The sequence below is a fragment of the Nerophis ophidion genome, linkage group LG07 (genome assembly GCF_033978795.1).
Source record: "Nerophis ophidion isolate RoL-2023_Sa linkage group LG07, RoL_Noph_v1.0, whole genome shotgun sequence".
Classification (NCBI taxonomy): domain Eukaryota; kingdom Metazoa; phylum Chordata; class Actinopteri; order Syngnathiformes; family Syngnathidae; genus Nerophis; species Nerophis ophidion.
Window position 1 is genome coordinate 39,190,159 of NC_084617.1, and position 17,016 is coordinate 39,207,174.

The 17,016-nt window shown below is 38.9% G+C and overlaps 1 protein-coding gene across 2 annotated transcripts in view; it reads right to left on the reverse strand.

The window, feature by feature from the left end:
- The window catches only part of psat1 (phosphoserine aminotransferase 1), a 23,953-nt gene extending 12,209 nt beyond the window's left edge, over positions 1–11,744 (reverse strand). The window contains exons 1-4 of one of the 2 annotated variants that reach the window (XM_061906136.1): positions 11,328–11,744; positions 5,557–5,617; positions 2,810–2,879; positions 2,409–2,614 (exon numbers count right to left, since the gene is read on the reverse strand). In XM_061906136.1, coding sequence (XP_061762120.1) covers positions 2,409–2,614; positions 2,810–2,879; positions 5,557–5,617; positions 11,328–11,393 — 403 coding nt within the window. In that variant the 5' untranslated portion in view covers positions 11,394–11,744. The remainder of the gene's footprint in view (positions 1–2,408; positions 2,615–2,809; positions 2,880–5,556; positions 5,618–11,327) is intronic. The other variant, XM_061906137.1, reaches the window with a different exon arrangement.
- Between the last annotated feature and the right edge of the window lie 5,272 nt (positions 11,745–17,016).

Below are 17,016 nucleotides of genomic sequence, written 5' to 3' on the forward strand. Positions count from 1 at the left end.
CCATGGACTCTACAAAACACCCACTGTAACTTTTACCCGTTAAACTGGAACACTTTTAGAGGACTGACAAGCACATGTCAGTAAAATTTAACCTGCTCCAGTAGAGTAGTTGAAAAACATTGCCAATAAGTCATGTGACCGTTCGTTCTCTAATTGTGAGGACAACTTATACTGTGTGACTTTTACACTCATCTGTTGGACACACGACTGGTAAAATAAATAAATTGTACTCTCTCTCTCACGTGCAGTCTCGGTTTACGCCGATTCTGTTGGTGTCGTTGGCACCAACTCGGTTTGCACCAAGTTTGTCTGGGCCGTTTGCTCTGGCTCCGTTTGCGCTGACTCCGTTTGCGCCAAGTATGTTTGGGCCGTTTGCGCCGACTCGGATTTGCGCCAATTTTGTTTGTGCCAGCTAAGTTCGGGAAGACTAAATTTGGGCCGTTTGCGTCAATGGCGTTGACTGGTTTGCGGCGACTCGGTTTGCACCATTTCCACCGACTTGGTTTGCATTGTGCCGGTTTCTGCCGACTCCGTTTGTGCTGTTTGTACGTACTCTGTTTGCACTGACTCGGTTTGCACTGACTCGGTTTGCACTGACTCTGTTTGCGTTGTTTGCGCCTACACTTTTGTACCGTTGGCGACGACTTATTTTACAGCAACTCCGTTTGCACGGAATTTGTTTGCTCCGAACCGACTTTGATTGTACAGTCTCTGTTTTTGCAGATTCGGTTTGTGCTGACTCATTTTGGGACGTTTGCGTCATTGACGTTGACTCGTTAGCACCAACTCGGTTTGCACCATTTCCACCGATTCTGTTTGTGCCGATTAAGTCGGCACTGTCTCCGTTTGCGTTGTTAGTGTGTCATTGTTTGCTCCTAATCGTTTTACGCCGACTCTGTTTGCGCAGTCTTTGTTTGCTCCGAATCGGTTGGCGCTGAGGACTATGTTTGGGCCATTTGCGCTGCCTCGGTTTCTGCCCATTTTTTCCTGTATCAACTTGTGTAAAGTTCTTCACTTTTGACCAAACACATGCTCAGTTATTTGGTCTAAAGATTCTAATCTCCTTCAGACAGGACGCATAGTTCAACGGTAAAATTTTCCACCAGAAACAGTAAGCATTTAAAGCAGTGGTTCTTGACCTGGGTTCGATCGAACCCTAGGGGTTCGGTGAGTCGGCCTCAGGGGTTCGGCGGAGGTCAAAACACACCGAACTCATCGTGTAAATACAAACTTCTCCCTATCGGCGTATTACGAATACGGCAACAGCTGACTGATTTGCAGGTGTGTAATTTGTTTTGAGTTGGTTTTGTTCTTTGCACGGTTCATCTTGAGCACCAGTAAAAAAAAAACATGGCAAAACATTAGTATGAGAAACATATTCACCATTAATTAGTTGCTTATCAACATGCAAATTAGTAACATATTGACTCTTAACTGGTCATTATTAAGTACTTATTAATGCCTTATTCGGCATTATAACCCTAACCCTCTAACCCTAACCAAAAAACTCTAAATTAGGCCTTTATTACGTAGAATATGTTTCCATAGTGTCTAAATAACTCTAAATTAAGTCTTTCTTACTTAGAATATGTTCCCCATACTGAAGTGTTACCAAAAAACTATAACTGTCTTGAATTTTAAAAAAAAAACTTTTTAAATGCGCATTAGAAACTGGTGGGGTTTGGTACCTCCAACAAGTTTAAGAACCACTGATTTAAAGTGACCAATCAGAAAGGATGGGTGTGGACGGGACGTGTATTTAGTGCCCGCTACTAACTACTAAAAGGGAGGAATGCTACATGTGTAGGAAAGACTACAAAAACCTGCCAGCGCAAATCCACGCGTGAGCTCAAACTGAGTCTTTGCGTGTTCAGAGTATGTTCTACGTGTTCTATGCACGCACAGTGTTTACTACGCGCACAAATAATTTTTCTCGCGCTCATAGTATTTTCTACCCCCACACAGTTTTGTATGCGCCCACAGTGTGTTTTCTATGCAGTGTTTACTATGCGCCCGCAGTGTTTTGTACACACGCAGTGTTTTCTACGCAAGCACAGTGTTTTATTACGCCCAAAGTGTTTTCTAAGCGCGTACAGAGGGTTTTCTACACAGAGTGTTTACTACGCACCCAGAGTACTTTCTACACGCACACAGAGTATTTTCTACACGCGCAGAGTACTTTCTACACGCACAGAGTATTTTCTACACACGCACAATGTTTTTTACGCGCACACAGTGTTTTCTACACACACACACACAGAGTGTTTTCTACGCGTGCACAGAGTGTTTTCTATGCACAGTGTTTACTACGCACCCACAAGTTTTTTCTACACATGCAGTGTTTTCTACGCGCACACAGAGTGTGCCACAGTTTTGTCACCATAAAACACATTTCATTTCCCACTCACTGGTGTAACTATCCAGTTTTGGGTGAACTACGTTGATTTTGCCGTATTTCTCCGCTTCTTTGGCAGCTTTGGCCGACCAGGTACCGGTCACGATGTAGTCGGCACACCTGTCCTCCTTCAGGCCAATCAGGTTGAGAGGTATGGCGCTGAACTGTCCGGAAGCACCGCCCTGCAGGAACATCACCTGGTAGTTGTCAGGTATGTTTCTGTGGGGACAACAACTACCAACTGTTAGAAGTCAGAAGTTGCAATCTAATGAAAACACTTTTTGGAGAGACACAATGCAGCCATAAGGTGTATTCATGTGTTGGTCACACACTTGTTATATTTTGTATTCATTATTATTAACATCATAATAGTATCAAATACATCGCTAGAGATAAATAACAAAAATCACTTACAACAACTCCCGTAGGAGACTCTCTGATTTGTTGACGATTTTGGTGAATTCTGGCGATCGGTGGCTCATTTCTAGTGGGAACAAAACATAAATGTGTTCATTTATCAAAGTAGGCATGTACAGGTCCAATATCATCAACAAAAACAACTTTCCCATATTAGTTCCGACATAAGCAGTCCTGCAGCATGTTTACTCACCAAATGTCCTCCAATAAACACACAGGGTTTCTTCTCTTCTATTTTAGTAAAGTCATTTACAAAAGGTAAACATGCTACGCTATACAGTATAAAAGCTACTAGTAGCTGGCAGCTACACAACAGCTAAGCACACCATAGCAAACAAGCTACTTATACAAAATAAGTGTCCTTCAATGAACAACATTGTAGTCTGAAGCAGCACATTTGTCCCTAGTGATGTAAATATTTGGCAACCTAATTATTCGATCCAATTGCGATTCCTGGGGTGACGATTTAATTAGGAATCGATTCAACTTTTCTCAAAGTTTTATTTGGTATAATAATTAAACTTATATATATATATATATATCTCAACCAGAAGGTGCTTTTCTAACCTGTTTTGAAAAAGTTTCATTATACCGATTATATATATATATATATATATATATATATATATATATATATATATATATATATATATATATATATATATATATATATATGTAGTTACATATTACTTACACATACAAAGTCTCCCAGGCAGACGCGTATTAGAAAGTATCCAGTAACAAACGTGTCCGCATCATTCCCTTTACTGCATCGTGAGCTCAACTTCATGAATTATTATGGAAACAATTACCACTCCACTTCAACATAAGGCAGCAGAAGTCCATTCCAGACGTTAAATAATAAATAGGTTTGTGTTTTTCCATTCCTATTATTGTTCTCTGTTTGACTCATTTCACACTACAAACCAGTAAAAGTTTGTTTTGTTCCTGGATTAATACAACTATTGGTCAATACTCAATGCTCCAATATCAGTATCATATTGGAAGTGAAAAAGTCTTTTGTGGACACAACTACTCTCTAGCCGTCTTAATTCAGGACAGTGAAAAGTACAAACCCTGTTTCCATATGAGTTGGGAAATTGTGTTAGATGTAAATAAAAACAGAATACAATGATTTGCAAATCCTTTTTAACCCATATTCAATTGAATGCACTACAAAGACAAGATATTTGATGTTCAAACTCAAACTTTTTTGCAAATAATAATTACCTTAGAATTACATGGCTGCAACACATGCCAAAGTAGTTGGGAAAGGGCATGTTCACCACTGTGTTACAGCACCCTTTCTTTTAACAACACTCAATAAACGTTTGGGAAGTGAGGAGACACATTTTTTTTAAGTTTTTCAGATGGAATTCTTTACCATTCTTGCTTGATGTACAGCTTAAGTTATTCAACAGTCCGGGTTGTCAGTTGTCGTATTTTAGGCTTCAAAATTTTCAATGGGAGACAGGTCTGGACTACAGGCAGGCCAGTCTAGTACCCGCACTCTTTTACTATGAAGCCACGCTGTTGTAACACGTGGTGTGGCATTGTCTTGCTGAAATATGCAGGGGCGTCCATGATAACATTACTTGAATGGCAGTATAAGTTGCTCCAAAACCTGTATGTACCATTCAGCATCAATGGTGCCTTCACAGATGTGTAAGTTACCCATGCCTTGGGCACTAATACACCCCCATACCATCACAGATGCTGGCTTTTGAACTTTGCGCCTATAACAATCCGGAGGGTTCTTTTCCTCTTTGTTCCCGAGGACACAAATGTCCACAGTTTCCAAAAACAATTTGAAATGTGGACTAGTCAGACCACAGAACACTTTTCCACTTTTCGTCAGTCCATCTTAGATGATCTCGGGCCCAAAGGAGCTGGCGGCGTTTCTGAATGTTGATAAATGGCTTTTGCTTTGCATAGTAGAGCTTTAACTTGCACTTACAGATGTAGCGACGAACTGTATTTAGTGACAGTGGTTTTCTGAAGTGTTCCTGAGCCTATGTGATGATATCCTTTAAAGATTGACGTCTGTTTTTGATACAGTGCCGTCTGAGGGATCGAAGGTCACGGTCATTCAATGCTTGTTTCCGGCCATGCTGCTTACGTGGAGTAATTTCTCCAGATTCTCTGAACCTTTTGATGATATTATGGACCGTAGATGTTGAAATCCCTAAATTCATTGCAATTACACTTTGAGAAATGTTGTTCTTAAACTGTTTGACTATTTGCTCACGCAGTTGTGGGCAAAGGGGTGTACCTCGCCCCATCCTTCCTTGTGAAAGACTGAGCATTTTTTGGGAAGCTATTTTTATACCCAATCATGGCACCCACCTGTTCCCAATTAGCCTGCACACCTGTGGGCTGTTCCAAATAAGTGTTTGATGAGCATTCCTCAACTTTATCAGTATTTATTGCTACCTTTACCAACATCTTTGTCATGTGTTGCTGGCATCGAATTCAAAAGTTAATGATTTTTTGCAAAAAAAAAAATGTTTATCAGTTTGAACATAAAATATCTGGTCTTTGTAGTGCATTCAATTAAATATGGGTTGAAAATGATATGCAAATCATTGTATTCCATTTGTAATTACATCTAACACAATTTCCCAACTCATATGGAAACGGGATTTGTACACCAGTTACTATAAACCAGTAAAAATAGTATCAGAATCCTATGATTCCCCTTCCTACAACAATCACAGTGCTGTGGTCTGTGATGCTTTTCTTACCGAGGACACTTATACCCACGCCGCTGTAGCTGAGGAACTCCTTCTGGGCTTGAAGCAGCACCTGCAGCATGTCCAAATAAGATGAAAACCAAAAGAAACCGACATGGTGATTGTTGAAATATTGACTAGGGATCACATGAACACACTGATACTTCAACATGTAATTCTTGCCAAATTGTAGTAACATTCAGCATGCAACATGTCCATTTTATTGTGTAACTGTGTGAATGCTGGGAACGATTCAACTTTGTGAATGCGCTGCTCATTCCATTATTTAATTTACCACAAATGTACACATTTTTATGAATCCCACTTGAAATGAATGGACAACTTCTTTCCCAACCGATTCCAACATTCCACCATGAACACGTCCCACTCATCCTGGACATTCAAACCAACACTTTTCTAACTTTTTCCCCAGAATTCCCACTTTTCGATACTACGTTTTCCACCATTTTTTCTTTCAAATACTTTGCACACATTTTTGAACTGAATTCAGCAGTCCCGCCATGCAGGACATCGAGGCCTATTTATTGTTATGGTAAAATATATATTTTTAAAAAATCAATTCTCCAGATTTCTTACATTTCCCTAACACTTATTCTCTATTTAAAAATAATGTGTTATACTTACGAATCAAACCTTTCCAAAGTCAAAATGTTCTTTTAGCTAACGTTACAGAGATACACCCCAGAGTCATATTTTATTTTGGTACTTGACGCATGCTAAATGTTAGCATGCTATAACATTATTTTGTAACTTTTACAGCTAATTTTACTTTTTTTATTTGTTTTTATTTAATCCAACAAAACAAATATTCGGCAATACCATAACAATGCAATCCAATTCCGGAACCAAACCCGACCCAGCAATACTCAGAACAGCAAAAATAAACAGAGCTATTGAGGAGACACAAACATGACACAGAACAATCCAAAAGTAGTGTAACAAAATCGAATATTATCAATATCAATACCAGTAACAATTTCAACATAGCAGTGATTAAAAATCTCTCATTGACATTATCATTAGACGATTATAAAAAATTAAGAAAAAAATATATAATCAAAATTGACAATAGTGTCACAGGGGCTTACACTTGCATCGCATCTCATAAGCTTGACAACACACTGTGTCCAATATTTGAACAAAGATAAAAATCAGTCATATTTTTCGTTCATTTAATAGTTAAAACAAATTTTAATAATTTTACAACATCCATCCATCCATATTCTACCGCTTATTCCCTTTGGGGTTGCGGGGGGCGCTGGTGCCTATCTCAGCTACAATCGGGCGGAAGGCATGGTACACCCTGGACAAGTCGCCCCCACATCACAGAATTTTACAACCTATGAGTCTTATTTTTTCCTTACCTGACACGATCTAGCTAGCGTGCTGTTAACGTTTTAGCATCCATCCATCCATCCATTTCTACCGCTTGTCCCTTTTCGGGGACGCGGGGGCTGCTGGAGCCTATCTCAGCTGCATTTGGGCGGAGGGCGTGGTACACCCTGGACTAGTTGCCACCTCATCGTTTTAGCATTCTAATATACAAACCCTGTTTCCATATGAGTTGGGAAATTGTGTTAGATGTAAATATAAAAATTGAATACAATGATTTGCAAATCATTTTCAACCCATATTCAGTTGAATATGCTACAAAAACAACATATTTTATGTGCAAACTGATAAACATTTTTTTTTACAAAAATTCATTAACTTTATAATTTGATGCCAGCAAAACGTGACAAAGAAGTTGGGAAAGGCAATAAATACTGATAAAGTTGAGGAATGCTCATTAAACACTTATTTGGAACATCCCACAGGTGTGCCATGATTGGGTATAAAAACAGCTTCCCAAAAAATACTCAGTCTTTCACAAGAAAGGATGGGGCCAGGTACACCCCTTTGTCCACAACTGCGTGAGCAAATAGTCAAAAAGTTTAAGAACGTTTCTCAAACTACAATTGCAAGAAATTTAGGGATTTCAACATCTACGGTCCATAATATCATCAAAAGGTTAAGAGAATGTAAGCGGCATGGCCGGAAACCAACATTGAACGACCGTGACCTTCGATCCCTCAGACGGCACTGTATCAAAAACCGACATCAATCTCTAAAGGATATCACCACATGGGCTCAGGAACACTTCAAAAAACCACTGTCACTAAATAAAGTTTGTCGCTACATCTGTAAGTGCAAGTTAAAGCTCTACTATGCAAAGCGAAAGCCATTTATTAACAACATCCAGAAACACCGCCAGCTTCTCTGGGCCCGAGATCATCTAAGATGGACTGACGAAAAGTGGAAAAGTGTTCTGTGGTCTGAGGAGTCCATATTTAAAATTGTTTTTGGAAATATGCAACATTGTGTCATCCGGACCAAAGGGGAAGCGAACCATCCAGACTGTTATCGACGCAAAGTTCAAAAGCCAGCATCTGTGATGGTATGGGGGTGCATTAGTGCCCAAGGCATGGGTAACTTACACATCAGTGAAGGCACCATTAATGCGGAAAGGTACATACAGGTTTTAGAGTAACATATGCGCCATCTAAGCGCTGTCTTTTTCATGGACGACCCTGCTTATTTCAACAAGACAATGCCAAACCACATTCAGCAAGTATTACAACAGCTTGGCTTCGTAAAAAAAAAGAGTGCAGGTACTTTCCTGGCCCGCCTGCAGTCCAGACCTGTCTCACATCAAAAATGTGTGGCGCATTATGAAGCGTAAAATACGACAGCGGAGACCCCGGACTGTTGAACGACTGAAGCTCTACATAAAACTACAATGGGAAAAAATTACACTTTCAAAACTTCAACAATTAGTTTCCTCAGTTCCCAAATGTTTTGTGAGTGTTGTTTATAAAGAAAAGGTGATGTAACACAGTGGTGAACATGCCCTTTTCCAACTATTTTGGCACGTGTTGCTGCCATGAAATTCTAAGTTAAGTATTATTTGCAAAAAAAAATAAAGTTTATGAGTTTGAACATCAAATATCTTGTCTTTGTAGTGCATTCAATTGAATATGGGTTGGAAAGGATTTGCAAATCATTGTATTCCGTTTATATTTACATCTAACACAACTTCCCAACTCATATGGAAACGGGGTTTGTATATAGCGTAATAGCTTTTTAATTGAGTCATTGATGACATTTCCGATGTTAGATGAGCTTTGAGTGCACTTGTATGTAAGCTCTGGCTGGGCGATATGGCTGAAAATATAAGTGTTTTATGTCGATTAAAGTCAATACTTTTTTATATTTTTAATGACCTATCTAAAATAAGGCCCTGAAGAATAATATATTTAATGTAAACATACTTATTTCAAATGTAACTTTCCTCTGAATATAATCTCCTCAGCTATCAAGGCAGAAAGGAAAGGACACAACCTTGGAAACACTCAATGTAAAATAAATTGTAAAATCACATTGAACACTTAACAATAACCTCTTAAAATGAAGGTGCAAAACTAAAGTATATAAGAAATAGTTCATAAAGTGTAACAAAACAGTGCAAAGTGTGATAATGTAAACATAGAGAAACCTGATAAGAATAGTTTTTCTGCAGGTTTAGTTACAGCTGTGCTCTAAAGGGAAAGCACGGCTAAGGTTGTGTGGTATTACCGGTGTCTCTGGGGATGAGCGTCTTGCATAATTTCCCAACTATATCGTTTTATCGCCCAGCGTGCACTTTTCAATCAATTCATAGAAATATGTTGTGATTCTTTTGGATGTTCAGAACAATTAATTTCACACACTGAAGTAACACATACAGTCAAAACATGTCTATGGAGGCCACAAAAACCCCCTCCTGCTACAGCTATCCGTTATTTTAGTAATAAAGTAATCTAATTATTAATTTGTTTGATAAATCGAGTAATCGAATAAAATACACTTTGTAGCCTCAATGTGTACTGTAGGGAAAATAGTTAAAATAATTCAATGTTTTTGCATTCTTTTTTTTTCCTAATTAATGCACATCATCAACATTGAAATGGTATTTCAACATCCATCCATCTTCTTCCACTTCTCCGAGGTCGGGTCGCGGGGGCAGCAGCTTAAGCAGGGAAGCCCAGACTTCCCTCTCCCCAGCCACTTTGTCCACCTCTTCCCGGGGGATTCTGAGGTGTTCTCAGGCCAGCATGGAGACATAGTCCTCCCAACGTGTCCTGGGTCTTCCCCGTGGCCTCCTACCGGTCGGACGTGCCCAAGGCACCTTTCTAGGGAGGCGTTCGGGTGGCATCTTGACTAGATGCCCGAACCACCTCATCTGGCTCCTCTTGATGTGGTGGAGCAGCGGCTTTACTTTGAGCTCCTCCCGGATGACAGAGCTTCTCACCCTATCTCTAAGGGAGAGCCCCGCCACACAGTGGAGGAAACTCATTTCGGCCACTTGTACCCGTGATCTTATCCTTTCGGTCATAAACCAAAGCTCATGACCGTAGGTGTCGACCGGTAAATTGAAAGCTTTGCCTTCCGGCTCAGCTCCTTCTTCACCACAACATATCGACAAAGCGTCCGCATTACTAAAGACGACGCACCAATCCATCTGTTGATCTCACAATCCACTCTTCCCTCACTCGTGGACAAGACTCCGAGGTACTTGAACTCCTCCACTTGGGGTAGGGTCTCCTCCCCAACCTGGTATTTCAACATGTGTGCATTAATTAAAACGTAAAAAAATTAAACTGATCACAGCACCCGCACACCACCGCTGTCATGTGCGATCTTTGTGGCTATGTCCGTCTATTTGAAGTTCAGGGCACTATGTGCGATCCAGATTTGATCACTTTTGTATTAGTTACACTCATCAAACGATTAATCAAAGCAACTGTATAAATCAAATTCTTTTTTTTTTTTGATCAAATGAATCGATTATTTGTTGCAGCCCAAATTATATACCTTGTAGAGTAACCCAGGGTAAATAACTGTACCACGAATTAAGTATTTTACATTTGTAACTCGCTTGTTATTCATACATATTGTGACCTATCAAAGAAAAAAATATTTCAAATATATATATGTATGTGTTTATGTATTTATTTATATAAAATATGTATACATTAAAAAAATAAAAATAACAAATACAAATATATATGTATGTTTTTATGTATACATTATTAGAAAATATTTATAAAAATATATGTACATATTTATATACAAATTATGTGTACATTTTAAAACATAATACAAAATTAATCAAATAAACAAACATAGAAAATGTTATATATATATTTAAAACAATTATAAAATAAACAAATATATATTTATATATATATATATATATATATATATATTATTTATATCATTTGGTTTTCCCATATTTTACCTCTAAGAATAGTTTATTCATTCCATACAGCAGCCACTAACATAAAAATGTGCTGCAATGATTGACACATGATGTTGGCGTCTCACTTAAAATGTTTTACTCTTTTTAGGCATCCGCGGTATTGCAAACGATTAAAAACATGTTGCAACAACTGTTGTCGATAAAAAGCCGAATGTTTCCAGATGAATGGACTACTAGGCTGATGCAACTCAGCTCCATGTTTTCAGCGTGTTGCCGAGCGATGCTAAAGAGATTTATCATCAGTCAGTCAGGAGACCGAAGGAAATGTTGCTGTACGGTAAGCACTTCTTCCATTTTGCACAATGCAAATAAAATCAAATAGCACAAAAAGTTCAACATTTGAGATGAAAAACGTACATATTCTTACTGCACTGTTACTGCTTTAATGTTACCGCAATACTTGACCGTGCAGCTAACTTACCGTCAGCGGGAGTTTGGCGGGCCCAGCGCCGAAATTGATGGTTTGATTGTTGTTTTTCTGCTCCATGATGTTGCAAAAAAGAGGCAAAGAAACGAGCGAGTGAAAGTGCTTTTCAACGTGGATGATCCTGCAGTCCGCTTCTGCTGCTCACTAAAGGAGATGTACAGCTCGTGAACGAGTCGTTCGTTTTTGTACTGAATTGCTACCCACACGTCGTCTTCTTTTTAAACTCGTTCACGTACTCACCACCTATTCTATTAGCTACATCAAAAGGAGAAAACCATGAAACATGTCCAGGCAGAAATAAATGCGGAACAAGACTATAGTGATCCTGTCTGGTGAGTGACTCTTACGAACTCGACTCAATGAAAGGGAATCACGTTTCTAAACAGTGGTACTCGTTGCTGAGGAAGTCACATGAGGTACAGTGGGTAGTTGGAGGCGTTCAATGACAACCCGCAAGCTCGAATTTTTAGTTCAAAAGACGTCTGTGACGCTTTACACGGGTATAATAGTGCTCAGTTTGATTGCCATTGTCTGCAAATACATTTATTTGTTATTTATATAATTATGGTGGTGTAGTTTATAGGTCAGTGTATATTTTTCGTCATTTAATGTTCGTTTTATGAACAACAAAACACGATTGATTTAATCTAGTTTTATTTTGAAATACAAAAAACCCCGAAGCATTCTTCTATTTTCGTGTCATTTTCATTTCAATACTTAGATATAAATTGGGTTGCTTGTTTTTTGTATTTTATACAACAAAAATGAAAATCAACAGTCAACAAAAACACACAAATCTACCGCTTATTCCCTTTGGGGTCGCGGAGGGCACTGGTCCCTATCTCAGCTACAATCGGGCGGATTGATTGATTGATTGATACTTTTTATTAGTAGATTGCACAGTACAGTACATATTCCGTACAATTGACCACTAAATGGTAACACCCGAATAAGTTTTTCAACGGGGTCCACGTTAATCAATTCATGGTACAAATATATACTATCAACATAATACAGTCATCACACAAGTTAATCATCATAGTATATACATTGAATTATTTACATTATTTACAATCCGGGGGGTGGGATGAGGAGCTTTGGTTGATATCAGAACTTCGGTCATCAACAATTGCATCAACAGAGAAATGTGGACATTGAAACAGTGTAGGTCTTACAGTAGGATATGTACAGCCAGCAGAGAACATAGTGAGTTCAGATAGCATAAGAACAAGTATATACATTAGAAGTACATTTGAGTTGTTTATAATCCGGGGAGATGGGATGTGAATGGAGGAGGGTATTAGTAAAGTGTTGAAGTTGCCTGGAGGTGTTGTTTTAGAGCGGTTTTGAAGGAATATAGAGATGCACTTACTTTTATACCTGTTGGGAGTGCATTCCACATTGGTGTGGCATAGAAAGAAAATGAGTTAAGACCTTTGTTAGATCGAAATCTGGGTTTAACGTGGTTTGTGGAGCTCCCCCTGGTGTTGTGGTTATGGCGGTCATTTACGTTAAGGAAGTAGTTTGACATGTACTTCGGTATCAAGGAGGTGTAGCGGATTTTATAGACTAGGCTCAGTGCAAGTTGTTTTACTCTGTCCTCCACCCTGAGCCAGCCCACTTTGGAGAAGTGGGTTGGATTGAGGTGTGATCTGGGGTGGAGGTCTAAAAGTAACCGGATTAGCTTATTCTGGGATGTTTGGAGTCTAGATTTGAGGGTTTTGGAGGTGCTGGGGTACCAGGAGGTGCAAGCGTAATCGAAGAAGGGTTGAATGAGAGTTCCCGCTAGAATCCTCAAGGTGTTTTTGTTGACCAGAGAGGAGATTCTGTAGAGGAATCTTGTTCTTTGGTTGACCTTTTTGATCACCTTGGTTGCCATTTTATCACAGGAAAGATTAGCCTCTAGAATGGAACCTAGGTAGGTGATCTCATCCTTCCTGGTGATAACAATGTCACCCACTTTTATAGTGAAGTCACTGACCTTCTTAAGTTTGATATGGGACCCAAATAGGATGGATTCCGTTTTACCCAAGTGTATGGATAGCTTGTTGTCAGCGAGCCAGGTGCAAATATTGAGGAGTTCAGCACTGAGGATTTGTTCCACCTGTGACTTGTCCTTGCCGGATACCAGCAGGGCCGAGTCATCCGCAAACAGGAACAATTCACAGTGGCATGCTGATGGCATGTCATTCACGTATATTAGGAACAGTAAAGGTCCTAGTATACTCCCCTGAGGGACTCCACAGCTTACTGAGAGGGGAGGGGACATGGTGCCGTTCACCTCTACCACCTGTTTCCTCCCCTCCAAGTAAGATTGCATCCAGCTTGATGAGGTTTCGTCGAATCCGATTGCTCTGAGCTTATCCAACAGTATAGCGTGGTTAACGGTGTCAAAGGCCTTCTGAATGTCCAGCATGACCATGCCGCAGTATTTGCCCGCGTCCACCTCATGTTTGATGTGGTCGGTCAGATAGAAAAGGCATGTGTCAGTGGAGTGGTTAGTTCTGAAGCCGGATTGGAATTTGTACATTAGTTTATTAGTAGCAAGGTATCTATCAACCTGTTCATAAACTATTTTCTCCATTACTTTCGAAATGGAACTGAGAATAGAAACAGGTCGGTAGTTACCAGGTTCTAATTTGCTTCCTTTTTTATAAAGGGGGGTTACTCTTGCTATCTTGAAATCCTTGGGTACTTGGCCTTGTTTGATTGAGAGGTTTATTATATGAGTGATTATTGGGGCAATGGTGGTGGCAGAGTCCATGAGGAATCTGGAGGGGATATTGTCAAGGCCGGTGGCCTTGTTTGGGTGGAGCGCGCTCAATTTATTGATCACATTACCTCCGAAGCCCAGGTGCTTCGTCGATGAATTACCGAGAAGGTAAAATTCGCAGTGATTGTCCATTTCGCGTTCACGACTCTCATTTTCAAGAGGGTATTGTATCCGTGGTGGTTTCAAATATAAATCCGTGATCCAAAGTAGAAAAAGGAGAAAGTGTGGTATTATCCTAGTGGTTGATTGTATTCCCGAGCGGGAGCGAAAAAAAATGCGACTGCTCATCTCGGCGTCCAGGTACTCAGGAAGGCGGTGTACACCCTGGACAAGTCGCCATCTCATCGCAGGGCCAACACAGATAGACAGACAACATTCACACTCACATTCACACACTAGGGCCAATTTAGTGTTGCCAATCAACCTATCCCCAGGTGCATGTCTTTGGAAGTGGGAGGAAGCCGGAGTACCCGGAGGGAACTCACGCATTCACGGGGAGTACATGCAAACTCCACACAGAAAGATCCCGAGTCCCGGATTGAACCCAGGACTACTCGGCACCTTCGTATTTTGAGGCAGACACACTAACCCCTCTTCCACCGTGCTGCCCGCGTTCGTATATAAAACGCATAATTTATTTGGTAAGTCTCCAGGTAAGTCTGTCTTTAAATAACTTCCGGTGTCAAATTTAAAAACATCTGTCTTTTAGTCATTTGTATTATAGTGGTGGTGTATATTTCATATTTTTGCATCTTTTCGTCGATTATTGTTTCTTTTAAGAATGTAACCTATTTTTATGGACTTGCCTCTTTGTGATGTTAAGTTCCTGTTATAAGCTGTCATACAGTATATGCATTGAGCTCTTATTTTGAAGGCGCTGGGAGCGGAGGTGGTTCGGCACGTGAAGTGGAGTCTTGGAGGCGAGCGGAGTGAAAAGGTCCTCGTGTGGAGCTGAAGCCTCCATGTTTGTTGTTTTCGTGGTTTTTGTGCAGTGTGCAGTGTAGGCGACTGCTGTGGGCACTCGGTTGCATGGACCCCAAAAAACGATTGTTTTATTCGAGTGTTATTTTGAAAAAAAAAAAAACCCGAAACATTCTTCTATTTTCATGTCAATACCAGGAAATAAAATGGGTTTCTTGTTTTTTCTTTGTATATCTTATACAACAAAAATGAACATCACCAATCAACAAAAACACAGAATTCTGACTAAAACAAGAAATGTTTTGCCAAATAGCGGAACCGGAAGTTTTTTAAAACCAAAACTGCAGACAGGCCTTTTGGCCAAAAAAAGTGCGTTCATATATTAAAAAAAAAAAACCAATTTATTTGGTAAGTCTGCAGGCTTGTCTTTCAATACCTTCCGGCGTCAGAAATTTAAAAAACATTTGTCCCTCAGTCATTTGTAATATTGTGATGATTTTGTCATTTAATTTTCGTTTTTTGAACAACAAAACACGATTGGCTTTTTCGAGTTTTATTTTGAAATACAACCCCCCCAAGCATTCTTATATTTTCGTGTCATTTTTATGTCAATACTTGGATATAAAATGGGTTGCTTGTTTTTTTATTTTTATACAACAAAAATGAAAATCAACAGACAACAAAAACTAAAAAAAATCTGACTAAAACAAGAATTGTTATGCCCGGAACCGGAAACTGTTTTATAAAAACAATACCGCGGACTGGCCCGTAGGCCAAAAAAGTGTGTGTGATCTTGTATCCTGCGTTCATATATATATATATATATATATAAAGAAAATAATTTATTTGCTAAGTCTGCAAGCTTGTCTTTAAATAACTCCTTGTGTCAGAATATATAATTGTAGTGTCAGTGTATATTTCGTCATTTAATTTTCGTTTTATCAACAACAAAACACTACTGGTTTATTCTAGTTTTATTTTGAAATACAAAAAAACCCTCGAAGCATTCTTTTATTTTTGTGTCATTTTCATGTCAATACCTGGATATCAAATGGGTTGCTTGTTTTTTTTAATATTTTATACAACAAAAATGAACATCACCAGTCAACAAAAACACAGAAATCTGACTAAACAAAAAATGTTGAGCCAAACACCAAAACCGGAAGTTGTTTTTTTAAAACAATACCGCGAACTGGCCTGTTGGCCCAAAAACGTGTGGACTTGGATCATTTGTTTATATATAAAAAACAACAACATAGTTTATTTGGTAAGAATGCAGGCTTGTCTTTAAATAACTTCCGGTGTCAGAAATTTAAAAAACATCTGTCTTTTAGTCATTTGTATTATTGTGGTGGTCTATTTTTTATATCATTGTATCTTTTGATTGGTTTATTCGAGCTTTATTTTGAAATACAACCCAGAATAAAAAAAATCTGTTATTTAAATCTAGTTGTTGCTTTTCAATACAGATAAGGAACGTTTTTTGTTTTGTATCTTAAAATTAAAATCAGCTTTTGTTCTTTCAATTCCCATTCATGAAACTAAAATGTAATAATAATGACTTTTGTCATGGTCTGCTTATCATTTCTCATTTTTATCTGTGCTGTGACTGACATCAGTATTAATCGCTATCGTCGATCTAAAGGAAACTAAGGAAATAGGGTAAAACTAAAAAATGTGGGATCACTTTTGATTTTTAGGACTAAACAAGGTATATGTTGTTCTAGTTATCTTATTGACCAGAGTTGCACATTTCATATTCCTTTATGCACAGCACAAAAACACAATATTTGCTTTCAATGTTACTAAATGTAGTACTTTAGAATTCAGCAGATGGTTCCCTTAATAGTGTCAGTTTATACAGCCAGTGCGTGTGCAACATACTCACTCTGTACTTCTCACTACTTCTGAGTTGGTACACTATCTCATCTTTACAGTTGATTTTTTTAAACAAAATTTGGACACAAAGCAAACAAAATACCAAATATC